This window comes from Pelophylax lessonae, assembly GCF_965119305.1.
Source record: "Pelophylax lessonae genome assembly, chromosome: 5".
Lineage (NCBI taxonomy): Eukaryota > Metazoa > Chordata > Amphibia > Anura > Ranidae > Pelophylax > Pelophylax lessonae.
This window is the reverse complement of record NC_138772.1, coordinates 221,137,228-221,161,903: the sequence shown is the minus strand read 5'-3', so window position 1 is coordinate 221,161,903 and position 24,676 is coordinate 221,137,228. Positions and strand designations below refer to the sequence as shown.

The 24,676-nt window shown below is 41.3% G+C and overlaps 1 protein-coding gene across 1 annotated transcript in view; it reads left to right on the top strand.

The window, feature by feature from the left end:
• SPMIP7 (sperm microtubule inner protein 7) overlaps positions 1-24,676 on the top strand; it is a 108,389-nt gene that overhangs the window by 36,885 nt on the left and 46,828 nt on the right. The window contains exon 4 of the mRNA XM_082259794.1: positions 19,436-19,574. Within this exon, the coding sequence (XP_082115920.1) occupies positions 19,436-19,574 (139 nt within the window). The remainder of the gene's footprint in view (positions 1-19,435; positions 19,575-24,676) is intronic.

Genomic DNA, 24,676 nt, shown 5'->3' with positions numbered 1-24,676 from the left:
AGGCTGGGCTGAGCTGAGCACTGCAGTCTGGAGCCCCGAGAGAGAAAGAAGCAGTGTAGGGAGGCGGAGGTGGACACTGGAAAAAAAAATGTCAGCTGACACCAATGTAGATAAGGGGGAGGAGCTCTCCCCTCTGCAAGGAGACCCCATGACACAGAGGCATCCCTGGAGGCATGTGAAAACTAAACGAAATCCCTCCTGCCAAGCATTATCTGTTTCTGGCCGGGGTGGGCAGGGGAAGCCGTCCCCGCTAGGAGATAACAGTAGTTATTGCTTGCGGCTATAGCAGCCGATCGATCGATCAGTCAACTCGGTACATTCAGCCTGCCCACACATGGTTCGAATAGGAACCGGCTGAGATTTGAACTGTCTATGGCCAGCTTTCAGCAGCTTGGCTTTAGGCCAACTTGAGTACAACCAGTATGCCGGGTTTCACCTGTGATTATCACTAGCGGCTACTATAGCTTCTAGCAATAATCCCTGTCTTCTCTCCCCCCCCCCAGGGGGAAGAAGACAGTGGCCCAGCAGGAGGGATTTACACATCAACACTATCTGTCTTGATGGGGAATTGGGTGAACTTCTTTCCTGCAACCTGTGGAAGGAAAGAAATTCGCTCAGTGTATGGCTGGCCTTAGTGTTATGAAAACACAATTTTTTTCAAGCTCTGTCTTTAAATTTCACATTGTTGTGCAGTGGGTCGGGCATGTACAGTTTATACTGTTTTCTCAATTTAAGAGAGTAATCTAAATAGCCTTTTATTTGATTTTGGTACAGTGTAGGATTTCCATGTAATGAAATCAATAGGCAAAATCATTGATTAAGGGCTTATTGATAGTTTTATGTAAATAAATGCTAACTTTAACAGGAAAAACAACAGACATATAGCATACTTCCCAATCATTTCATTTTACCTTGTTCCACAACCAACCAGATCCATTTCTGTTGAAGCAAAGGAAGATTTTCCAAAAACCCATTCCCAGTTGGTATGGAGTAAATCAGGCTTTCTCCTTCAGAGGTTGCTAGGGAATCCTTGCGTAATAAGCAACTTTTGCTTCTTAGAGTAACCATAGACAACAATGATCTTTTTAGCGATTAGTACAGTAAGGTTGGGATTCCTCCCAATGACCACAAATGCAAGGAGCATTCTTCCCAGTGACCATCATACTAATGTAATAGGAACTGTAGATATAGTAATTATTAGCAGGGGTTCCCTGAGCCCAGAAAGGTATTCTAAGGGCCCCTCCATGTTAAAAAGTTTGAGAAAGGCTGGTGTAATTATATGACATGAAAATGTGTACCCTTTTTGTAGCTCATTAAGGCTCTTTTCATGCCCCCCTGAAAATCAATATGCAGTGAATTGCTTTTTAGAGGACGGAAAAGGGAGGTTATCAGGCATTTAGAAGGCAATACTGCCACCTTCTGATGCCTGTGTTTTTGTTTTACTTTTTTTTTTTTTATCGCTGGAATCGATTGGCCCCATTCACTTACATGGGAGAGTTTGACAGGCAGTGCCACCTGTCAAACACTGCATGTAGTATTAACCACTTAGTAGATTTTACCCCCTTCCTGAGACGAAGAAGGGAGGGGAGGGGGGCAGGAGGAAAGAGCATCCGTCTCCTCCCGGTCTCTGCCTCAGGCGAGCCTCAGATCAGAGAGAAAATGGGTTTACGGCGTATGGAGTCTTAGGAATGTGGTAAGGTAGATATCGTTGATGGCCAAGGAGTAATCTATGGTTGAAGCAAGGAGCCTCTCACATTCATCCCTTGTTTAGGGGTGAGAGGGACCCGCCACACAATATTATCGCTAGATGTGGAGAGGAACTCGATCATAGGATCAAATCAATAGGGAATAGGAAATGATATATCGTCCGTTGGACAGAACGCTATATTGCAGGCAGAATCCTGGTTTTAATTGAGGTTATGGTTTATATGTGACAGATATGTGGTTGAGATCTGGAAATGGGTCCAAGGACTCCAGATAAGTGCATATTTGGCAGTCGTATCTTGTGCTATGGAGATCAATTCCTCCATTTTTGTTTTTTTGTCGACTCTGCAAATCCATTCAAAAATGGAGGGGGGATCAGGTGACTTCCAGTGTAAGGGAATGCATGCTTTTGCTGCGTTGAGTAAGTGTGGTATCAGGGTTTTGCGATATCTAGACTAGGGATGTCTGAATGATGCAAAAGAAATTGTACTGGGGATAGTTCCAGCGTAACATCCGTGATAGATGAGATCATAGTGCGAATGTGGTTCCAGAATGGTTGTAAGCGACTACACGACCAGAAAGGATGGAGCATTGACCCTGTTTCAGAGTTGCATCTCCAGCATTTGTTTGAAATGGATGGATTTATTTTATGGAGAAGGGCAGGCGTTTTGTACCATCGGGTTAGTATTTTATAATTAGTCTCCCATTGAAATTCTGAGAGATTTAAATCCAACTCTGAGGTCCAGGATTTGAATGCTTTGATATCGAGTATATCAGTTTTGTCAAAGAGCATATTGTAAGTGACTGAGATTAGGCGATTTTTTGATCATGCGCTATAAACAAAAAAAGAGCGACAATTTTGCAAAAATAACAATATTTTTCAAATTTTTTATATGAAATTACCCAAAAAAAATGTAAAAATCAAAATTTTTTAACATTTTAGGGCAATTTGTTTTCTGCTAAATATGTTTGGTAAAAAAAATCGCAATAAGCGTATTTTGATTGGTTTGCGCAAAAGTTATTGCGTTTACTAACTAAGGGAAAGATTTTTGTAATTTTTATTGGTTTTTTTTTAACAAGTAATGGCGGCGATCTGTGATTTTTTTTTGCGGGACTGCTACATTGCGGCGGACAGATCGGACCCTTGACTGACATTTTTGACACTTTTGGGGGTACCAGTGACATTACTGCAGTAATCAGTGCTATACATATGCACTGTTACTGTAAAAATGACACTGGCAGGGAAGGGGTTAACTTTATTGGAGAAGGAGGGGTTAAGTGTGTCCCTAGGGGCGTGCTTCTAACTGTGAAGGGATGTGGCTTGTTGCGTAACTACAGAGATATACGATCCTACATAGCAGGACCGTATGATCTCTGCACTTACACAAGGGAGAATGACAGGTGGCTTTGTTTACATTAGCCGCCTGCCTTTCTCCCTCTGTAATGGACGATTGCGAGTGACCGGCGGACATCGGGTCCGCCGGTCACACGCGCGGGGATCACAGTGTGCGAGTGGGGGCGGGAGTGCGCCTCCGGCGGCGCGCGTTCACCCCCTATGGTTACTAATGCCCTCTGGTCGTCTCTGTGGAATGAGTCTTGTGGCAAAGGGAGGTATTAATTTTGTTTTCTCAAAGTTATGGCCTTTTTGTACAATAACACATTTTTTTCTTGAATCCTTTCCTCTTTCTGAAGCTTTTAGTAGATATGTCAGAGATTGGTACTTTAAGTCCTAACTAGAGTTTGAGTCCATGAGAATGACCAGTCAAAAATATTGTGGTGAATATATTAAACACAATTATTTCTATAAGGCAACTCATATTTTACATTTTCTTTCTCGTTCAAAATATTTTATTCGTTTAAGATCATATAACAAATAGATAAGGATATGGAAGTCATTTCCAAATTTTTTTTTTTTTTATAATAAGTCTTTATTGAATTTCAAACATTAAACAATATACAAATACAAAGATAAATATATATAAATGTAAATACAAACAACGAACAAAACAAAAAACACAAAAAAAAAAAAAAAAAAGGAGGGAGGTAAATTCCAGTGTGTATCTTATAATTGTTTTGAACATTTCAAGCATGCCCAGGCAATTGACTATACCAAACATTGGCGATGGGGAGATAGTAGCATACATACTTACAATATATATTTCTCATTAATATCCAGAACAGACTACCCCAAACTGGAGAGTAAACCTTTACTCTGAGTATAGTTTAATCTTGAATTCTCTCCATTTAACCCAAATTTTTTGACCCCTATCTACCTGTCCCCTTGAAATGTAAGTAAGGTCCTCCATCAATGCCACAGAATCAATCTTGCGGCACCACTGGCGGAAAGAGGGTGGTTCTGGGTTTCCCCATTTGGCCGGGATCAAAGCCTTCGCCGCGTTAAGTAGATGGGGTAAGATAGAGTGTTTATATGATTTTAGGGACTGTGTTGTACAGTGGAAAAGAACCGTCCATGGGTCTCTCGATAGGGGAGAGCCCGTGATCCTCGTAATAGCATCCAAAATAGTTTCCCAATATACTTTTATAATTGGACACTGCCACCATATATGTGCATGTGCTGCCACTTGGTCACATTTTCCCCAACAGTGGTGATTGTGATGGAAACATAGCATGCAATTTTGATGGCGTATAATGCCATCTTGTTAACAATTTGTAGTTTACTTCTGCTGTTTTGGTGGAAAGGGATGAAGACACAGCCAGCTGGAGAATCCTAGTCCTCTGCTTATCTGACAAAGGTAAAGCAAAGTCATTTTCCCATTTAGCCAGATATCTCGGGTAATCTGGATAGTTCATGCACAGCAAACCTTTATAGAAAACAGATATAGCATGCCGAAGTGGTTGTTGTGGCTGTAATATCATTTCAACAGGATTAAGATCTGACATTTCACGTATAGGTTGTGGAAGAGAGCTTAGGAAACTCACCAGTTGGCCATATCTCCATTCATCCATCTGTGCTGCTTCCTGTGGGTATATAATTTCTCTTAGTGTTGTAATCTGATTATCTTTAAAAACGTGATGTATACAAAGCTCCTCTCCTGGCTTCCACTGCCTAAAACCCTTATCCATAAGGCCTGGCATAAACAGAGCATGGCCTGTTATTGGCATAAGTGGCGAATTATATGCCCACTTATATTTTTTATGTATAGAATCCCATATGACCAATGTGGAGGTGGTAATTGGTGAGACTGTAGGCAAAAATTACCTATATTTATTTGGAATCCAGGGGGATTTAGATAAGTCTACCCCACTTAGATCCCGTTCCATTTGTACCCAAAGTTTAAAATTGTTCGTATTAGCAAAATCCGCTATTCTAGCTAGTGCTACTGCCTGATAATATAATTTCAGTTGAGGGAGGGCAAAGCCCCCCTTTGTTTTAACACGATAGAGGGTCGTTTTAGCAACCCTAGGTTGTTTACCTTTCCATATAAACTTTGACAGTAACCTTTGTATAGTTGAAAAAAAACTCGTTGGGACTCCCAATGGCAACATCTGAAAAACAAACAGAATTCGAGGCAATATAGACATTTTCATTATATTGATTTTTCCCAACCATGAATGTGGAATAAATGACCACCGTTGAAGTAAGTCTTTAATTCCATTTAACAATGGAATATAATTATGTCTATACAACATAGAAACTCTGGGTGTAAGAAAAACACCCAGATATTTCAAACTTTTTGTTTGCCAACGGAAAGCAAAGGACGATCTAATTAGAGAGAAATCTGGAGGGGACATGTTTACATTCATTATTTCAGACTTATTCATATTAATTTTAAAGTTAGAAACCTGCTGATAATCTGATAGTGCTGAAATTAAATTGGGTAGGGAAACTAGAGGGTTTTGGACGAAAAAGAGCATATCGTCCGCATAGGCGGCATATTTATGTATAGACTGTCCTATGTGCACCCCTTGGATATCTACATTATTTCTAACTGTGGCTAAAAAAGTTTCTAAAGACAAAACAAATAATAATGGAGACAGGGGACAACCCTGTCGAGTTCCATTATACAAATGAAAAGTATCGCTAACTGAACCATTCATTTTAACCCGGGCTGTTGGGGAAGAATATAGTGCAAATATCCTATTCAGCATTCTGGTTCCAAGTCCCAGGTGTTGAAGGGTAGCATTTAAGTAGTCCCAGTCCACCCTATCAAACGCCTTCTCAGCATCTGTTGAGAGGAGTAGGGTGGACTGGGAACTTACCTTAACATAATGGATCAGGGAGACGGCTCTCAACGCATTGTCCCGAGCTTCTCGTCCCTGTACAAAGCCCGATTGCTCGGGTGAGACCCATTTAGGTATGGTAAAACCTTCACCATTAACTTAACATCACCATTTAATAAGGAGATAGGACGATAGCTAGTGCAACATGATGGGTCCTTATCAGGTTTTGGCAAAACCACGATGTGGGCTTCAAGTGTTTCTTTCCGAAGTTGAGGGTGAACAGATGCAGAATTAGCATATGCAGTTAAATAAGGGAGAAGTATGGAACCAAATGTCTTATAATAATTTATAGAAAAATCATCCGGTCCTGGGGCCTTCCCAATCTCCGGGGTGGAATGTACCCAAGTACCCGCCCGCGTCTTGACCCGAGGTATAAAAGAGGTAGTGTGTTTAGTTTGCAAAGAACGGGCAAGCTGCCTACCTGGCTTATCTCCCCATTCATATATTACACGTGAGATCTTATGTGCATGGTTCTTTACCTCAAGGTCAAGGAGCGACCGGAGTTCATCTCTTTTATTTTCCAGTGCCTCTAGATGTTTGGCCAAAAGAGAAAGTTTATGCTGTGTTTCCAAAATTTTAATCTCAGACAAAAGCTTTTCCATTTGTTGGGACCGTTCCTTTTTTTTCCGAGCCCCCAATTCTAACAGTTGACCCCTTATACTAGCCTTATGGGCTTCCCACACCACTGAAGGTGGTAAATCATCTCCAGTGTTTTCTTTGAAATATTGTGTCAAAAAAGAAGATAATGAAGCCACATCCGCTGGGTTTGCCAAAAGTGAATCATTCCGTCGCTACTGATATTGTTTCCTTTAATGCCAATGTGATTTGTACTGGTGCGTGATCTGAGATCGTAAGCTGGCCTATGGATGCTGCACGCACCATTGGAAGGGAATAATGATTTAAAAATATAACATAAATTCGAGAATATGAATTATGTGTCTTGGAAAAATATGAATAATCACGCATTTTTGGATTTAAGAGACGCCATACATCCATCAATTGAGAATTATGTAACCGCTTTCTAATAAATGACAGTTTTTTAAATGGTATACTTGAACGACCCAGTGATATATCTACTAATGGGTCTAATGGTAAGTTAATGTCACCCGCCATCACCAATACCCCTTTCGTAAATACCGCTAATTTAGTAAGAATTTTCGACATAAATGATGTTTGGTGAACATTAGGGCAATAGATATTCACGAATGTATAAGTGCAGGAACTTATGGTCCCCCTCAAAAATAAATATCTACCCAAATCGTCTGCTTGCATTTCCTCTACTTGAAACACTATGTCTCTGCTAAAGCCTATAGCCACACCTTTAGCTTTGTTAGTATCTGATAAGCCATAATACCATTTTGGAAAAAGAGGCGAAAACAATCGCACCGCCGTCTGATGGGTAAGATGTGTTTCCTGTAAGTAAACCACAGAACCTCTCAGTTTCCTTAGTTCCCGCATAACCAAATGGCGCTTAGTGGCGGTGTTTAAGCCTCTTACATTATATGAGATTAGGTTTCAGGTGGCCATGACCATAGCAAGTGATCCATTTCCTCCATATAATATACATCATCCCCGTCGCCAAGTTACATCTTGTTACATTCAAGTTACATCCCCGTCGCCAAATTACATCTACTCAAAGAAAAACCTGAAACATTATAACCAGCACTGGAAATGCAAACAAAACAACAACAACATAAACAAAAAAAAAAAAGGTAAAGGGGGAGGGACACGTGCATATTGCACCTGTAAAGTATGGTTCCAGTAGGTCAGACCGTGCCCGGGTAGCCAGCACACACACCCAGAAACAACTGGGCGCAGCATGCTAGTCACCCTGGCCTGGCCGATCCCACAGGGGCCAGGACGTGGTGCTCCATCAAACTGCATCGAGCAAACAGAATCCCTAGAGACATGCGGCTGACTACCTTATATTCACATCTATATTTCCTTATATCCACCAAAAAGGAAAAAAAAAAAAGAAGGAATTTCTCTTTCCTTCCTCCTTCTTCCTCACATGGTGCCAATTCGTTCCGTATTTATCCCAATATAAACTTCCTATAACATAAGATAAGGATACCAGCAGACAACAAAAAAAAAAAAAAAAATGTTTTTTTTAATTTGGAAAGGGAAAGAAAAAAAAAAAAAACCAATCTCCCTCTTCCCTCCCTTATAGATGTATTGTAACCCTATTTTAAACCTATGCACAGAGGCACCATGACGAGAACAAAAAGAAAAAGAAAAGAGAGAGAAAAAAGGAGGTGAATATATTATATTATATATTATGGTACTGTCTATATTACTGTGCCATTGGCCTTAACCCCAAGGTGTTAATTCCAGTAACTGCAGAAACATCACTCAGGGTTCCTAGACCCCATCTTCAGTCCCCATCACCAGTCCACATCAACCCATAATCTCTAAACAGGCCCAGGGAGGGCAGTGCGATTACTTTTGGCTGAAGTCTTCCGCCATGAGGGGTCCAATTGGGCCCGAAACGATGGAATGTCATCTTGCCAGCCTGGGAGCTCCGGAATTTTTAGTTGGAAAGTCTGACAAAGGGTTTGGACATCTTCGGTGAATCGCAGCGTACAAGATTTACCATCTTTGGTCGCTGTTAAGCGAGCCGGGAATCCACACCTATATGTGATCTCCTTTGCTTTGAGAACCTCCAGCAGTGGTTTGAGGATTTTCCTACGCTCCAAAGTTTCTTTGGCTAAGTCTTGAAAGATGAGCAGGTTAGCACCTCCGAAGGTTACAGGGGGAGCGATACGCAGTTTAGCCATAATCTTACTCTTATTCTCAAAATAGTGCAACCGACATATTACATCCCTGGAAAGTTCAGAGGGAAGATTGCGCGGACGCAATGTCCGATGAATCCTATCGAATCGGATTAAGACATCTGAAGGTCTGTCAAGGATTTTATTAAAGACACCTTGTATTATCACCTGGAGATCATCATCTTTTATAGTTTCTGGAAACCCTCTTATGCGCAGATTATTACGCCTGTTCCTGTTCTCGAGGTCCTCCAGTTTATAGAGAGTGGACCTATGCACTGTGGCCAATTTAATAATTGACTGCTGCAGTTCTTTAACAGCCTCTTCCTGGGTATCATGGCGGCTTTCAGACTCCTCCACCCTTTTTAATATATGTGACATGTCAGCTCTGACTGCACCCAGCTCTTTTTTTATGGATTTCTCCATACTGTGAAACATCCCCGCTATCTCCTTTTTCAAATCTTGCATAAAGGCTGGCATCTCTGTACTGCTATGTGCTCTTAATTCTCCTACTTCTCCTATGTCTCCTTCCAACTTCTCCATAAGCTCTGAATCAGATGATAAACCCGAAAAGCTTCCACCTGTTTGTGGGGAGTGGGATCTATTGGATTTATTGGATTTATGAGCACGTACCTCGCTGATGTTGCCAGTGATGTTACCCGTGGTGTCCGACTCCAGGGTCTCCACGGTCAGGTACTTCGTTATGGAGCTGGAGCTAGAAGGCAGCGGTCTTAGCAGAAGTTGCTTGCTAGGCTTCCTTGCGCTGGAGGAGCGGGTAGAGCATGCAGTGCGGGTGGAGCGAGTCGGATGGGTCTTGAGAGCCTTAACAGCCTTCGATGGCATCGCTTCAGCTCATCAGGCGCAGACGGGACCTGCTTAGACGCGGCTTCCCCGCGCCATACAACAACCACGCCCCTTCCGCCGGAAGAGGTAGAAAAAAAAAAGATGTCTTTTCCAAAATACATTAAAATTGCATAGCACAGGGTCCAAACAGTAATCTACATTTTTTTATCTGATTTGTATTCCATTGGCATTCTTTAGTTACTGAATGACTATATGCAATTGTGCTTTGTTGCCAAATATGTGTAATTATTATGTTTATATATCTGACCTTTGTATTTTAAGCATTTGTATGTATAAGATAAAGATCATCTGCGGTTCTCTATGCTTGTACCTGTGAACAAAATGTGTGTCCTCTTGCTCACCTTGAGGCTCAGATGTCGGTTAAGAAAACATGAATCAATTGTATCAACACATTTCATGTAATTTTTAGCCTGGAAAAGCTCAGTGATGAAGAACTTTCAAAAACCAATTTCACAGGTGATTAACAAAATGATTATCTTCCTCATGAAGAAAAAAATGACTATTTCATTGGTAACCCATACAAAAATCTATTTATTTAAGTAGTGTCTGCTTGAATTATATAGTAATTGATTGGCAAGCTGTAGTATTTCTGCTTCAAACGGAAAAGTTTTAGAAGCTTACGTTCTTATATGGGCAACTTCTAGGAATGCAATGAACTATTGTTAGTTTTCAGAAATCTTACTATTTTTAGTTTGCACAAATCAAATGCTAGATTTAACAATAAATATAGATATTTTTTGAATATATATGCATTTTGGCAATGGTAAAACAAAAAAAGTGTCAAAGTGATTGGCCTAAAATTGTAACGTTTAGTGCAGCTATACCTATTTGTGAACCCCCCCTCCCCTCCATCCAGTGGCAGCACACAACCATCTTTGCTAGTCCGAGGGACAGAAGCATTGAAAAAAAGAGTTGCACAAAAAACAAGACAAATGAACAATTAAATAATATTAAAAAGTAAATGTTTCTACAGAGACACAATCACTACTGTACTGACACAACTGGAAATATTCCACAGGTTTTTTGCACTTACAGCACTTATGACCATCAAGTGTAGCTTCTTGGGAACCCTCTCCTCCGGTGTTTCCTTACCCTTTTCCCGTCCGCATCTTCTTTTTCTTTTCTCTCATAAGCATTTGGTCATACTTTATAAATGAAATATGCCAAACAGTGAAAAAATATATATATGTGAAAAATTATGCAAAAATAATTAGTCCAAACAAAAGTCCATAAGTCAATCCAAAAATTTACAAAAATTGACAACGTGATTGGGGGTGACCGCGTAGATGAAACACTTACCAGAAACAGGTAAAATTCGCGCCAAATGATAACAACGAATCCAGATGTTTCCAGGGACTTGGACACGATAGACTTCACAGTCTCAGCACCGATCCCCTCAATGTGATGGTTGTATGTGAAGTAAAAAAATATATATCGCCATAGCGTAAAACCAAAACAACAAATGTAGAAAAGACTCTCTAAATAAATAAATTTAAAGCACCAAAACTCCACGTGATAAAGTGCTCATAAGAGAGTGAAAATATATATATGTGTGAAATTGATGAAACTCCACCACCGAAACAGACCTACAAGGTACTTCTTACCAAAAGTAAGAGAAATTGACAGTTTGAATGAAAGATCCAGGCACCTCCCCCGATAGGAATGCAGCTTTCCAGAGTGATATGTGAAAACTCATATAAGATCCGCAGGGGGTCCCAACCATGCAAGCAACTTGAAGTTGGTGTGCGGACACTCAGGTACAGGTGAAGGGAGCTTGACCTTCTCTCCCTGCCCTGAAGACATACCAGGAAGTGAGAGAAAATCTCTGCAAAGTGAGAAATGGTATTTTGTGTTGCCTCTGATCACACATTGCTTGCATGGTTGGGACCCCCTGCGGATCTTATATGAGTTTTCACATATCACTCTGGTAAGCTGCATTCCTATCGAGGGAGGTGCCTGGATCTTTCATTCAAGCTGTCAATTTCTCTTACTTTTGGTAAGAAGTACCTTGTAGGTCTGTTTCGGTGGTGGAGTTTCATCAATTTCACACATATATATATTTTCACTCTCTTATGAGCACTTTATCACCTGGAGTTTTGGTGCTTTAAATTTATTTATTTAGAGAGTCTTTTCTACATTTGTTGTTTTGGTTTTACGCTATGGCGATATATATTTTTTTACTTCACATACAACCATCACATTGAGGGGATCGGTGCTGAGACTGTGAAGTCTATCGTGTCCAAGTCCCTGGAAACATCTGGATTCGTGGTTATCATTTGGCGCAAATTTTACCTGTTTCTGGTAAGCGTTTCATCTACACGGTCACCCCCAATCACGTTGTCAATTTTTGTAAATTTTTGGATTGACTTATGGACTTTTGTTTGGACTAATTATTTTTGCATAATTTTTCACATATATATATATATTTTTTCACTGTTTGGCATATTTCATTTATATGGTTGATCATTTTTTAGCGCAACTTATCTATATTATTGCTTTTTGGGGTGTCGGTCACACTTGAAGTTGCTGCTTCTTATTTGGATTAGCGCAGTTGTTTTCACTTTTTTATTTTTTTTTTCACTTTTTTATTTGGTCATACTTGCCTCTCTCTGCATAACAAACAGTAGCTAGTGTGTCCAGCCTGGTACCTTGCCATGCATTGGTTCCCCCAGCCCTTGTTTAACACAAATCTTTTTGAGCTCCTAAGATCTCACATCGATTGTCCTTGAATATTGAGACCTGCTATCATTTCCCATTGCTTACTATGTAGCATCTTTGTTTCTTCTCAAGCGTATGCTTCTGTATATGCATCTGCAAACCTTCTTTTATACAATGTATGGGATGTGTGCTACATGCATACAATAGATAGTTGCACCTACATCCTATAATATCAAATACAAGACAGACAATTGAGGCCCTTAGAACTTGGTATGGAATGAACTACACAGTACAAATATTTATTGCAACAGTTCAGGTTGAAACTCACCCATAAAAATGGGGGTGGGGGATAAAGGAATAAAACAAACACATTATTAGTTTAAAAAGACACGGTTCTAACAGAACCTACCTTCCTCTAATACAGATTGGGCGATAGATGAGGTATCCTTCATCACAAGGGGGGCCTCAGTCAATATAGTTCCAATCTCACACTCTATTTGTTTTGCTGAGTGCCCGCTACTTCAGGAGTTATATTCATGAGGAATATGGAAAAATATACAAAAAACAATAATATACAGGAAGCACAAATATAAGCATATCAGAATCGTATATAGGTGCTGGAAAATCACATGTATAAACTATTATTAGGTTGCTGAAAAGCAGCCATAAATGCAAAAACAAAAATGAAAAAATAGACCCTGAAAAATTCCCAGACCATTCCAAAAAGCCATATAGACACGGCAAAGGCATACTCACCAAAGAACCCACATCAGCAACCTATGGGGCTGCAATACCAAATGGCAGTCTCCTGGGGCGAGTGACAGAACCAGTTGAACAGTAAGTAATGGTGGATAATAGTGATAAAAGGAACATGTATTATATTATAAAGAGACCCAAAAGGAGTCTTCATAATTTGGGGGTACAATTAACGTTCCACCACCTCTAACATTTATGCTACCATATTATACACACCTAAAAGGTTTAAACAATAGGCAAACACTGGACGGTCATACGGCGGTGGAAGATAAACCAAAAGACAGAAAACAGGTTCTCATAGATGATATATACGGATAATTGAAATTAAGGAATTTGGATAAAATTAATAAAAAAAGCTAGAGTTTCAAACCATAATGTGTACTAGCGCACAGATTTCAGGATACCACAGAAAGAGGGGCCTCACTTTGAAATGGTTTGTTGTGGCTCAAGAATGGTATATAGTGGAAGGCTATTAATCCACATAGATTGCGAGCCAGTTCACACCATAGAAACGGTCAAGATGCATTCCGGATGCTTTTCTGCATGTGCGTTTTTGATGCATTTTTGGTGCATTCCAGTGCATTATTGATGCGTTTTACCGCATTCCAGTACAGTCCAGTGCAGAAAAAATGGAGTATGTTCTACTTTTTTCTTTCTGGAACTGGAATGCACTGGAATTGACTGCACTGGTGTGAACTATGCTATTGAAAACCATATAACCTACTATCCATGCGTTTTTGATGCAGAAAGAAAACGCACAGGACTGCATATGGTGTGAACTGGCCCTGCATATAGAGTAGCGAACCCGATCACAGCATATAAGAAGTCTATTATATAAGAAGGGAAAAGAAAACACCCAAAATAACCTAACAGTATATAGATAACTAACTTACTTATAAGTTAGTTATCTATATACTGTTTAATTTTTTCTTTAGCTAGAAAGATTTTGTTCTACAGCTAGAAATTTGCCATAGAGACGCAATCAGTGCATACTGTCATAAACACGAATGTTCCTGTAATGTTCCAGAGGTGCAATTAGCATTGTATTAACATATCTAGAAATGTTCCACAAACACACAATTAGTACATACTGACATAACCGGAAATGTGTCTGCAGAGACTCAATCAGTACTGTACTAACACAACTGGAAATGTTTCCACAGGGACACAATCAGTACATACTGACATAACTAGGAACGTTCCTGCAGAGACACAATCAGTACTGTACTAACACAACTAGAAATGTTTCTACAGGGACACAATCAGTACATACTGACATAACTAGGAATGTTCCTGCAGAGACACAATCAGTACTGTACTGACCCACCTAGAAATGTTTCCACCGAGAAACAATAAGTACGTACCAACATAACCAGGAATGTCCCTGCAGAAAACAATCCTTACTGTACTGACACAACGAGAAATCCACAGGGTCACAGAGACACAATCTGTACTCTATTGATGGAACCAGAAATATGTCCCCAAACATTAGTTCTGTACACACACAACCCAAACATGTCTATAGAAAAACCACCAGGAATATGTCCACAGAGAACATGCTCCTACAGCATCACTCCTTCACCAAACAAAACACTGTACAACCTCACTTGCCAATTAGGTGAGCATTCACAGTTTACCTAATTTTATCCTTCAAGTATTCAATGATGCAGTTGAAACAGGTGAGTGTTCTCTGGCGGTCCAATTGCTGGTGAGTTGCAGTCAATGACAAGATTTCTAAAGTGACATGGGATGATACTTTGTTGATACTGGAGACCTTATATAAAATTAGGAGCAGATTCTATTATCTGCTGGATACTGCAGTATTCCACATTGCAACCTGCATTTTACTTTCTATTTAGCTTCATATCCTTTCACTGCAGTGTTCCATGGAGTTCTCTCCGCTTAATTCTGAAGAAAGAACTGTATGATTGAAGGAGAGACTGATCACATTACTTTGACAGGACACATGACTGGCTGTCCTCTTTCCTGATTTTTTTTTTCTTCTTTAATTCCAAGTCCCAAAACCATCAGAGCACAATGCACATTTGTAAAGCATAGTGCTACTTATAACTTAACCCATGGAGTAACTATAAATATATCAACAAGCCTTTTGTAGTATGTAAAATACTGTAATAAGTTTTTTTTTAGGCCTGGTCCTATTACAGACCTACACAGTAGATATAACACTTGTTTAGTGGAGGTGGTGGGGGGGTTGGGAGAAGTGGCCCTCCACAAACAGAATATTGCGCTAAACCTATAGGTAAATAAGAGAACCAGAACCTTGTGGGAGAGTGGGTTGATAATAAAGTTGGCAGTGCCTACACCCAGGACAGGGCCTTTGTGAGCAGAGGGGATTCCCTTCCTGAGAAATTAACCAGTAATTTAATTAATTGGGAGAAGAGGAATAACTGCAGTCCGCATATAACATTACCATAAGTATATAGATACACAGTAGAGGAATAATATGAGCTTTGTATAATAAAAGATTAGTAATAGTAAATACTTCCAATGTAAAGAAATACCTGTATATCAACAAAGGGCTTGACAGGAGTCCTGGTGGAATTGTGCATTGATATGTATAGTTATGTATAGTTATTAATATAGATACCTCCAGATAAGTGTTGCAGCAAAGTCCAGTTGCAGGGGGTCCTGAGGATGATCACAATGTGGCATCTGTCTTGGTGTGAAATACCTGAAGACACAATCAGTAATGATGGGGAGATCTTCCATCCGTTGTCCAACCGGCCTGGAACATAGCTTCTCACCAGCAGAAACCATAGTGTGAAACTGAAACTAAGGGTCAGCCTATCTACTCTGCTTCTTAGTCCCTAGTAGCTTCCAATCTGCCATGCAACCATACTACCTGTGGGCCGTCAGATGCCTAACTTACCTCTAGCCTATGCTGGTTATTGAACCCTGAGCTAAAACTAGCCACAGAATCCCAGACCAAAAGGGAAAAGGTTAACCAAGACAACAGGAGCTGATTATAAACCCTATGGCAGAACAGTGTTGTAGTGGTTAGCACTTTTGCCTAGCAGTAAAAGGGTTGCTGGTTCGAATCCCAACCAGGACACTACCTGCCTGGAGTTTGCATTTTCTCCCTGTGCCTGCGTGGGTTTCCTCTGGGTACTCTGGTTTCCTCCTACACTCCAAAGACATGCTGGTAGGTTTATTGAATCCTGTATAAATTGGCCTTACTAGGTGTATGTAAGAATGTGATTTAGGGACCTTAGATTGTAAGCTCCTTGAGGGCAGGGACTGATGTGAATGTACAATATATATGTAAAGTGCTGCGTAAATTGACAGCGCTATATAGGTACCTGAAATAAAGAAGTAAATATTGCAATAAGTAGGTTCACCTACTATGATACAGCAAGATGACCACTACACATGCACACTATCAAAGACCGAACTGGCATAGTGCATGTGAGACAACAGCAAGGAGACAGTTATTTTTCTGTCCGCAATCTTTAAATATATACTATACACACAGAAGCTTAGGGGCAACAATAGAAAACTATTAAACATAGGAATATTTGCCTAATAATCACTGATCCTGGCCTGGGTTATTAGCAGCTACTATAGCAGGACATTTGGTATTAGACTCTCTCTCTTTTCACTTCCTCCTTCTTGGGCTTTCAACCTAAGGATCCAGAGACAGAAAGTGTTATACATAATTAGTGCTGGCCATACGCTAGCCGAAAAATCATTTGAAAATCTGTCATTTGGTCCGATCGTTCATTTTTCGTCCAGTTAATGGGCACAAATAGAAAATCGTTTTTAACTTTTCAGTGCCGAAAAATCGAAGGAACAGTTTGGAAAATTCTGGCGAACGAACGATAAATTGAAAGGTTAATGTGTTTCTCGGCCGAACTGTTTGCACTAGGTATATGTGACAAACTCAAGGAAAAACGTCCACTAAATGATTTATCGTTCGAAATTCGGTCATTACATGATGGCACGATCGTCTGCTCTCACGGCCGATTTTTCGTTTTTCTAAAAAATGAGTTTGAACGATTTTTCGGCTAGTGTATGGCCAGCATAAGGCTCCATGTACACGGGACGCTGGAAATGGCCATTTAGGAGCAGTTGGGCGTTTTTTTCAGAAGCCCCTGAACGCAGCTCCATGTTATCTTATCTGTCCATGTGCACATGGTCGTTTACAGTCATTTGCAGGCAGTTGCGTTCAGGGACTTTTTTTAGAACGCAATTATTTGCGTTCGAACGTGTGTTTCCTGGCGTTTCAAACGCAGAAACGCGGCCGAACGTGACTAAACGTGACTGAACGTGATGAACCTACGTTCAGCCACGTTATAAGTTTTTTTTCTTCCATTCAAAATCAATGGGAGCCTATTGATTTGAACGGAAGTCGCACCGCAAGTCGGATCCGACTTGCGGCGCGACCTGCACTGTGAGAATCTTGAGGGGGAACATAGGGGGATGTTGGCATAATCACCGGAGACGTCGTCGGAGGAGGACCGGAGGAAGAAGAAGAGCCGACAGCAAAAGAGCAGAAGACTGGAGAGGAGAAGAAAAGAAGAGAGGACAGCAAAAGAGCAGAAGACCCCGGAGAGGAGAACACAAGAAGAGCCGGATAAAGATTTTTAATAAACTTTCCAAAACGTCTCCTGTCGTTATTTCCATACACTGCCTTTTATGTGGTGAATGAGTAGGGGTACAGTGTACCCCATACCCATTCACATAGGGAGGGGGTCCGGGATCTGGGGGGCCCCCCTGCCCGCAGACCCCCACAACCACCGGCCAGGGTTGTGGGGATGAGGCCCTTGTCCTCATCAACATGGGGGCAAGGTGCTTTGAGGTGGGGGGTGCAGAGCTCCCCCTGCCCCAAAGCACCAACACCCCCCCATGTTGAGGGCATGTGGCCTGGTCCAGGGGGGGTGGGGCCGCTCGCTCGTCCCCTCCCCTTTCCTGGCCTGCCGGGCTGCATGCTCGGATAAGGGTCTGGTATGGATTTTGGGGGGGACCCCACGCCGTTTTTTCGGCGTGGGGCTACCCTCAAATTCCATACCGGACCCGAAGGGCCTGGTTTGGAAACTGGGGGGGACCCCCACGCAGTTTTTTTCCATTTTTGGCGTGGAGTTCCCCCTCAAGATTCTCACAGTGCAGGTCACGCCGCAAGTTGGATCCGACTTGCGGTGCGACTTCCATTCAAATCAATAGACTCCCATAGGGAACCATTGATTTTGAATGGAGGCAGAAAAACGCTGCTAAAAGCAACGTGGCCAAACGTGCAATAACGCAAATGGAAAAAGCTACTGAAAGCACGTTTAACAGCTGCTTTTTCCCGGCGTCAGAAATAGCTGTGTAGGACGTTTTTTCTAACGTCCCGTGTACATGGAGCCTTAAGCTGGATACACACTATCCAACTTTTGTGGTTAGATTTCCTTCAGATTTACCTTTTCTGTGTAGTGCAAGGGCCTGCCAGATTGCATACAAATTGAAAGTGTTTAGGTTTGACCTCATATTATATGGTTTTGGTAAATCTGAAGGAAAAAGTCTTCAGAAAATCTTATAGTGTGTATGGCCCATAAGTCTGTGATAAGCAGCACAGCTACTTTATTTACAAATACAGACAGCAGAGGACAACAGATCCCTACATTTGATTAATCCAACTAATATCCACTCCTCATTCAAACAGTCAATAAACAGTCAACAGTATTATTATTGTTTACTACACCTTTTGTGTGATTGAAGCTGGTGCCTGCCTGGAAACAAGCCCCATCCCATGGCATTTACAGAAAGTGAAAAGACTGTTCACTTTCAAAATTAAGTTTCACTTTGCAAGGGAATTTGCCCAGAACTTAGTGACTGAGGTGGAGTGAGGTCTGCTGACTTCCATCATCCAATCACGTGCAATCAAATTGCTGGTTTTTTTTTTTGGTTTTTTTTGCACACGATTGGGCATTCTATGCAAACTGGAATGCCACCAAATTGAATATTCCCTTGCAGATCCATAAACTTCCCCTTTTACTCCTCATAAACATCTTATGAGGAGTAGAAGGGGAAAAGTATCTCTAAAGTTGTAACCCTACAGTAAATGTATCTCATAAAGTGTATCACTGCTCCTTGCCTGTTTGTTTGGCCTGTTTGTTTTTAGGAAGCCATTAGGGAACACTCTGTTTGTCTTGCTGAATAAAAGTGTAAGATAAAACTACTTAGACTGTTCTGTGATTTGCTGCTGCCAATACCATGAGTCAATCCCCCTTATGCTTGATTTAGAAAAAAAAGATGAAAATTCTTTCTTGCTTAAATAAAAGGGTTCAATGTTTGAATTAGAAATGACTTATTTGCTATGTTTTTTTCAAAACATTTTGATGTGGGTAGATAGCATTTATGCAAGATTAGTTTAAACATATCAGCAACTGAAAAGAGCCCTTTGCAGTGTCATTGCAATTTCAAAGCTGCTAAATTTAACTACACAGAGCTTATGAAGATGTTCCATGGGATGTTAAACTGCCACCAAAGCTACAGCCTCCTGAGTCTACATTAGAAAATATGCCAGATCCGATCTCACAGCATTTCACCCTGAAGAGATATGAACCCGAACCGGAAATATGGCAAGTATGTAAACTGTATCATTATCTTGTACCTTCCTTCTTTTCAAGATGGTAAACTATGAAACTGTAAAATTAAAGTGCTATTCCCAAAAACATATATGAAAGGAATAGTAGACATAAACTTCATGTCGGTTAATTGAAAATCTAACAAAAGTATGCTCATTCTTTCAGTGGTATTTAAAGCGGAGTTCCAGCCATTTACTCACCTGTCCAACGGTCCAGCGATGCGGCCACCGGAAGCCTCGATCCTCTCCCTCGGCACCGGCATCACTGCTGTGGGCACCCAGCTGTTACAGTTTGCGGCTTCACAGCCGGGTACCCACTGCGCATGCGCGAGTCGTGCTGCGCCCCGTGATTGGCCGGCAATCTTCTGGGACCTCTGACGTGTCCCAGAAGATTGCAGGGAGGGAGGGGGAGAGGAGAACTTCCGCTCAGGGCGCCGCGGCGCTCCGAGCGGAAGTGGGAGCGGGTACCTGTCAAAACTAGGTACCCGCTCCCCCCCCCAAAAAATGACATGCCAAATGTGGCATGACGGGGGGTCAGGACTCCCTAAAGCGGAAGTTCCACTTTTGGGTGGAACTCCGCTTTAAAGCTGAATTAGGCAAAAATAAAAGACACAAATAATGCAGCTCTGTAATCAATAATACATCATTGCGGCTACAAGCATTTGGGCACATTTGCCCTTGCAGTCTAAAGATACGGTATTGCGGCTACAAGCACTTGAGCGCATTTGCCCTTGCAGCCTAAAGATATGGTGTATCTTTGTTTTCCCGGTTGTTCAAAATCTACGTGCAGCCACCCATAGACATGAATGGGAGAGGGGGGCTAAAATTGGGGAAACAGACTTTCATTATAAGATGTAGAACTACCCTCGAAGGTCTCCAAACTGCAGCTCAAGGGACGGATGCAGTCCTTTGCTAGTCTTTATCCAGCCCTCGAGGCACTGATTTTGAGGCACTATTCTTAAAGCCCCGTACACACGTACCGATCGTCGGCCGACGGAACGTCCTACAAATGTTCGCGGCTGGTGTGTTTGTTGTTTGTCTGTTGAAAAGTGCTCCAAACTTGCCCAGGACATTTGTCTTCCGACAGAAAATGACGTCACTACGTTCCACGCACGTTCGCCGCTACAAAAGAGGAAGTGAGTGTTTGGCCGTGACCCTTCTGGGCATCTCGCGCTGATTTCGGTAGCATTTGTTTGGTTGACGACATTTCGCTATTTTCCGAGACATCGTTCGAGAATTTATTATGGCGACCGTGAATTCGTCCGTTGCTGTCGTTAGTGTTGGAGTTTTGGCTCTGAGACGACGTACGAGCAATAGGAAGAAGAAGCGGACCTCCTGGACGAAAAATTGGTTGCTTAACCGTGATCAATTTTCTCATATGTCCTTGCTGAGGGAGCTCCAGGAAAATAATCCTGATGACTTCAGGAATTATTTGAGGATGACGGATCCCATCTTTTACCGTCTTCTTGCCCTGGTGTCCCCCTATATTCTGAAGCAGGATACTTGTATGCGGCTTGCAATTACTCCTGAGCAAAGGTTAATTGCGACGTTGAGGTATCTTGCAACAGGGAGAAGCCTGCAGGATCTGAAGTTCACCACAGGCATCTCCCCCCAAGCTCTTGGAGTCATCATCCCTGAGACCTGCTCTGCCATCATCAAGGTCTTGCAGAAGGACTATATCAAGGTATGTTTGATTTTTTACATTACATTACATGTATTACTAGTTTCACCCGAATTATGATGTTTTTGGATGTACAGCAATTGACACAGGCCATTATTTGTAAACTACCCTCTGTCCGTATGCACATAGTAGTAAAGATGTAGATTATCTTTAACCATTTGTAAAATTACCCACTAACCACCCCACCATTCTCTCCTATGTGTCCCTAAACGCATTGCCTGTTAACAGTATTTTGAATTTGGGTCATTTTATTGCTTTCCCTCAAACAATTATTCCTTGGCCAATGTTTTAGTACCTAGTTAATGATTTATCTAAAATACATCAGTCCATCCATTCCCACCTATGATTCTGTATGTTTATGTAATGATGTTAAAACCTTCACTGACCACAAGCCCTTATTGATGTATAAATGCCCAGTTTTACTTACCCATCCCCCACCCACATGCTAAATCTCAAAGTCAGCATATACCAAAGCTCAAGTTCAGAGGTCTTCAAACTATGGCCCACCAGTTGTTCACGAACTTCAATTTCCATCATGCCTAGTCATGTCTGTGAATGTCAGAGAATTACAAGGCCTCATGGGATGTGTAGTTCTGCAACAGCTGGAGGGCCGTAGTTTGTAAATCTCAGCTCTAGCTGGTGAGTATAATGGGCCATACACACTAGAAGATTGTCAGAACAATTTATCCTTCCGATTTACCAAAACCAAATAATATGAGGTCCAACAAACACTTTCAAATCCTATGCAATCTGGTAGGCCCTTGCACTACATAGAAAAGTTAAATCTGCACGAAAAAGTCTTCAGAGAATCTTCTAGTGTGTATGGCCCTTTACAATATAAGAACAATAGGAGGTTGAAAAGAAATGTATGTAGATGTTACATCCCCATATCCAAACCTTTGCCTTCCTGTTGTATATTTTTTTAGCAAGTTGCATAAGCATTTAACAGACAACTGTGTGTGTAATTAATAATGTGATGTGCTCAAGCACTAATTTTATTTTTTTTATTTTTTTTTATTTTTTCCCCACAGTTTCCTTCAAACGCAGAGCAATGGCTGGAGATTTCTGATCAATTTCTGGAGAAGTGGAATTTTCCCAATTGTGGGGGTGCTATTGATGGGAAGCACGTCCGCATTGTCCCCCCTCCGAATTCCGGCACATTTTATTATAATTATAAAGGTTTTTTTAGTATAGTCATGCTAGCCATAGTTAATGCAAACTATGAGTTTATTTTTTTGGATATTGGCAAAAATGGCCGCAATTCGGATGGGGGAGTTATTGATCAGACGGAGTTCGCTCGTCGTCTAAAGAACGGCACTCTGAACCTGCCATCCAGGGAGCAAACTGTTGAGGGTATGAGCTTTGTGTTTATCGCAGATGAGGCTTTTGCGCTTGGGGAGCATCTCATGAAGCCCTACCCTCAGAGGAACCTCACCCCAGACCAAAGGATTTACAACTACCGGTTGTCCAGAGCTCGCAGAGTTGTGGAGAATGCCTTCGGGATAATGGCCAACCGGTTCCGGATATTCCTGACGTCCATAAACCTGGCACTGTACAAAGTGGATAATGTGGTCTTGTGTTGCTGCATTTTGCACAACTTCCTACGCAGGAATGCACAAAATTATGTATTGCAGCAACTGGATACTGACCCTGCTATGCCAGGTACAAGTGGAGAGGCCCAACCTTCTAACCAAGTGGAGTCCATGACGTCAATGGAAGTTGGACTGTCAGCATTGGCATCACACAGGGCCCGTCAGATCCGCCAGGAATATCTGGACTATTTCGTGGGGAGAGGAGCTGTGTCCTGGCAGCAATCACTGTCACACACCCATTAATCTTGTTAAAGATTGGACACACAAGATAAATGTCAGAGATATATTATTTTTCAACACATTAAACAAAAATTGCAATGATTCTGTATTGTGGATTATAATCATTTGGGCACATATGCCAAACACAATTATTTGGGTTAATCATGTGTTATATATGTGTGACTTTGGAAGGGTTAATACATTCATCAGTGTGTTTCTTGACTGTAGTCTCTCACCAGCTGATCCAAAGTGATGATGGCCATGTGTTATTTTTTAGCCAGTGGTGTAAATACAAGGGCCTTCTGCACCCCACAAAATGTACACAAACCCTGTCACATTGAGAACTAGGTCACACCCAAGGTTCATCTAATGTCACCTTACATTGGTGTTCATTGTCCAGAAGTTGCCCATACTATATATTTCATATAATACATTAGGGTATTAACAAAGTACCTACACCTGTTATGTTGTGTTCATTTATGACATCCTTCTCACTGCCCACCAATGTTAGGATATGTCAGTGTTATGTGAAACTTGATCATTGTTCATCTCAAAGTGTTATATATATAGGTAATGGAAAGTGAACTAGAGCAACGAACAAGCAATACACTATAGATTACACTGATCTCCCTACACTGATTGCTACTGGCAATATCAATGCCATATTGAATCCTAGGACTGCTAGTACCTTGAGTGTTGAGTCACACTTATGCGATGCGGGAAGTCTGCGACTTTGCAGCCTTCCAGCATTGCATAAGGGTGACCCGCCACTTACTTTTTCCACAGGATTGTATTCCACAAGTGTTAAGCACTGTGCGATCCAATCCAGATACATCAGAAATAAAGGGTCATGTGCGACTTGTATGCGTGTTCAGTGCGGATGTAGCCATACAAAGTGTATGTCTCAATTCACACTGCACATCTGATGGCATGTAATATCGTAGCGCACTGCTCCTTTATTACATGCGATCAGATGTTCATGCGAAAATCAGCTATACAGTTTGTATGGCTCAATTCGCACTGCACTCGCACAAAAGTCGCACATGATGCATTTATTCAGCCGCATCAGGATAGGATCGCACAATCGTTCAAACTTGTGTGATCCGATCCTGTGTGAAATGTCAGATCGCACTGTGATATGCGTTAAAACTGGGGGTATCTTTAACATTTCATTGACACCTCCAGCAACTCGCATATGGCAGTGACCAAAATGCTTTCATTAACATGTAAATATGGGAATAGGACAGCCATCATACATTTAGTGCTTCTTTACACAGCTTTAGACCTCGACCCCCCAACGAAAGTCTAATAAAGAATTGAACACACATTGTTGAATGTAAAAACGTTTTAGTATCAAACATTCACAGGGTTAGGGTTAGGGTTAGGGTTAGGGTTAGGGTTAGGGTGTTGTAAAGTGCTTTTCCCAAACTTGGGTACACTCTTTAACATCTGAGTGTAATTAAAATGCCCTAAAACATTATAAAAAATTTGTAACATCAGGAACATCCCAATACAAACATTAAAAACCTAGTAAAATTGTGGCTTAAAATTTGCCAATCATGTCCACAAAATTGCGCATTTTGATTTGTAATGCCGTTGCAGTCTCCTT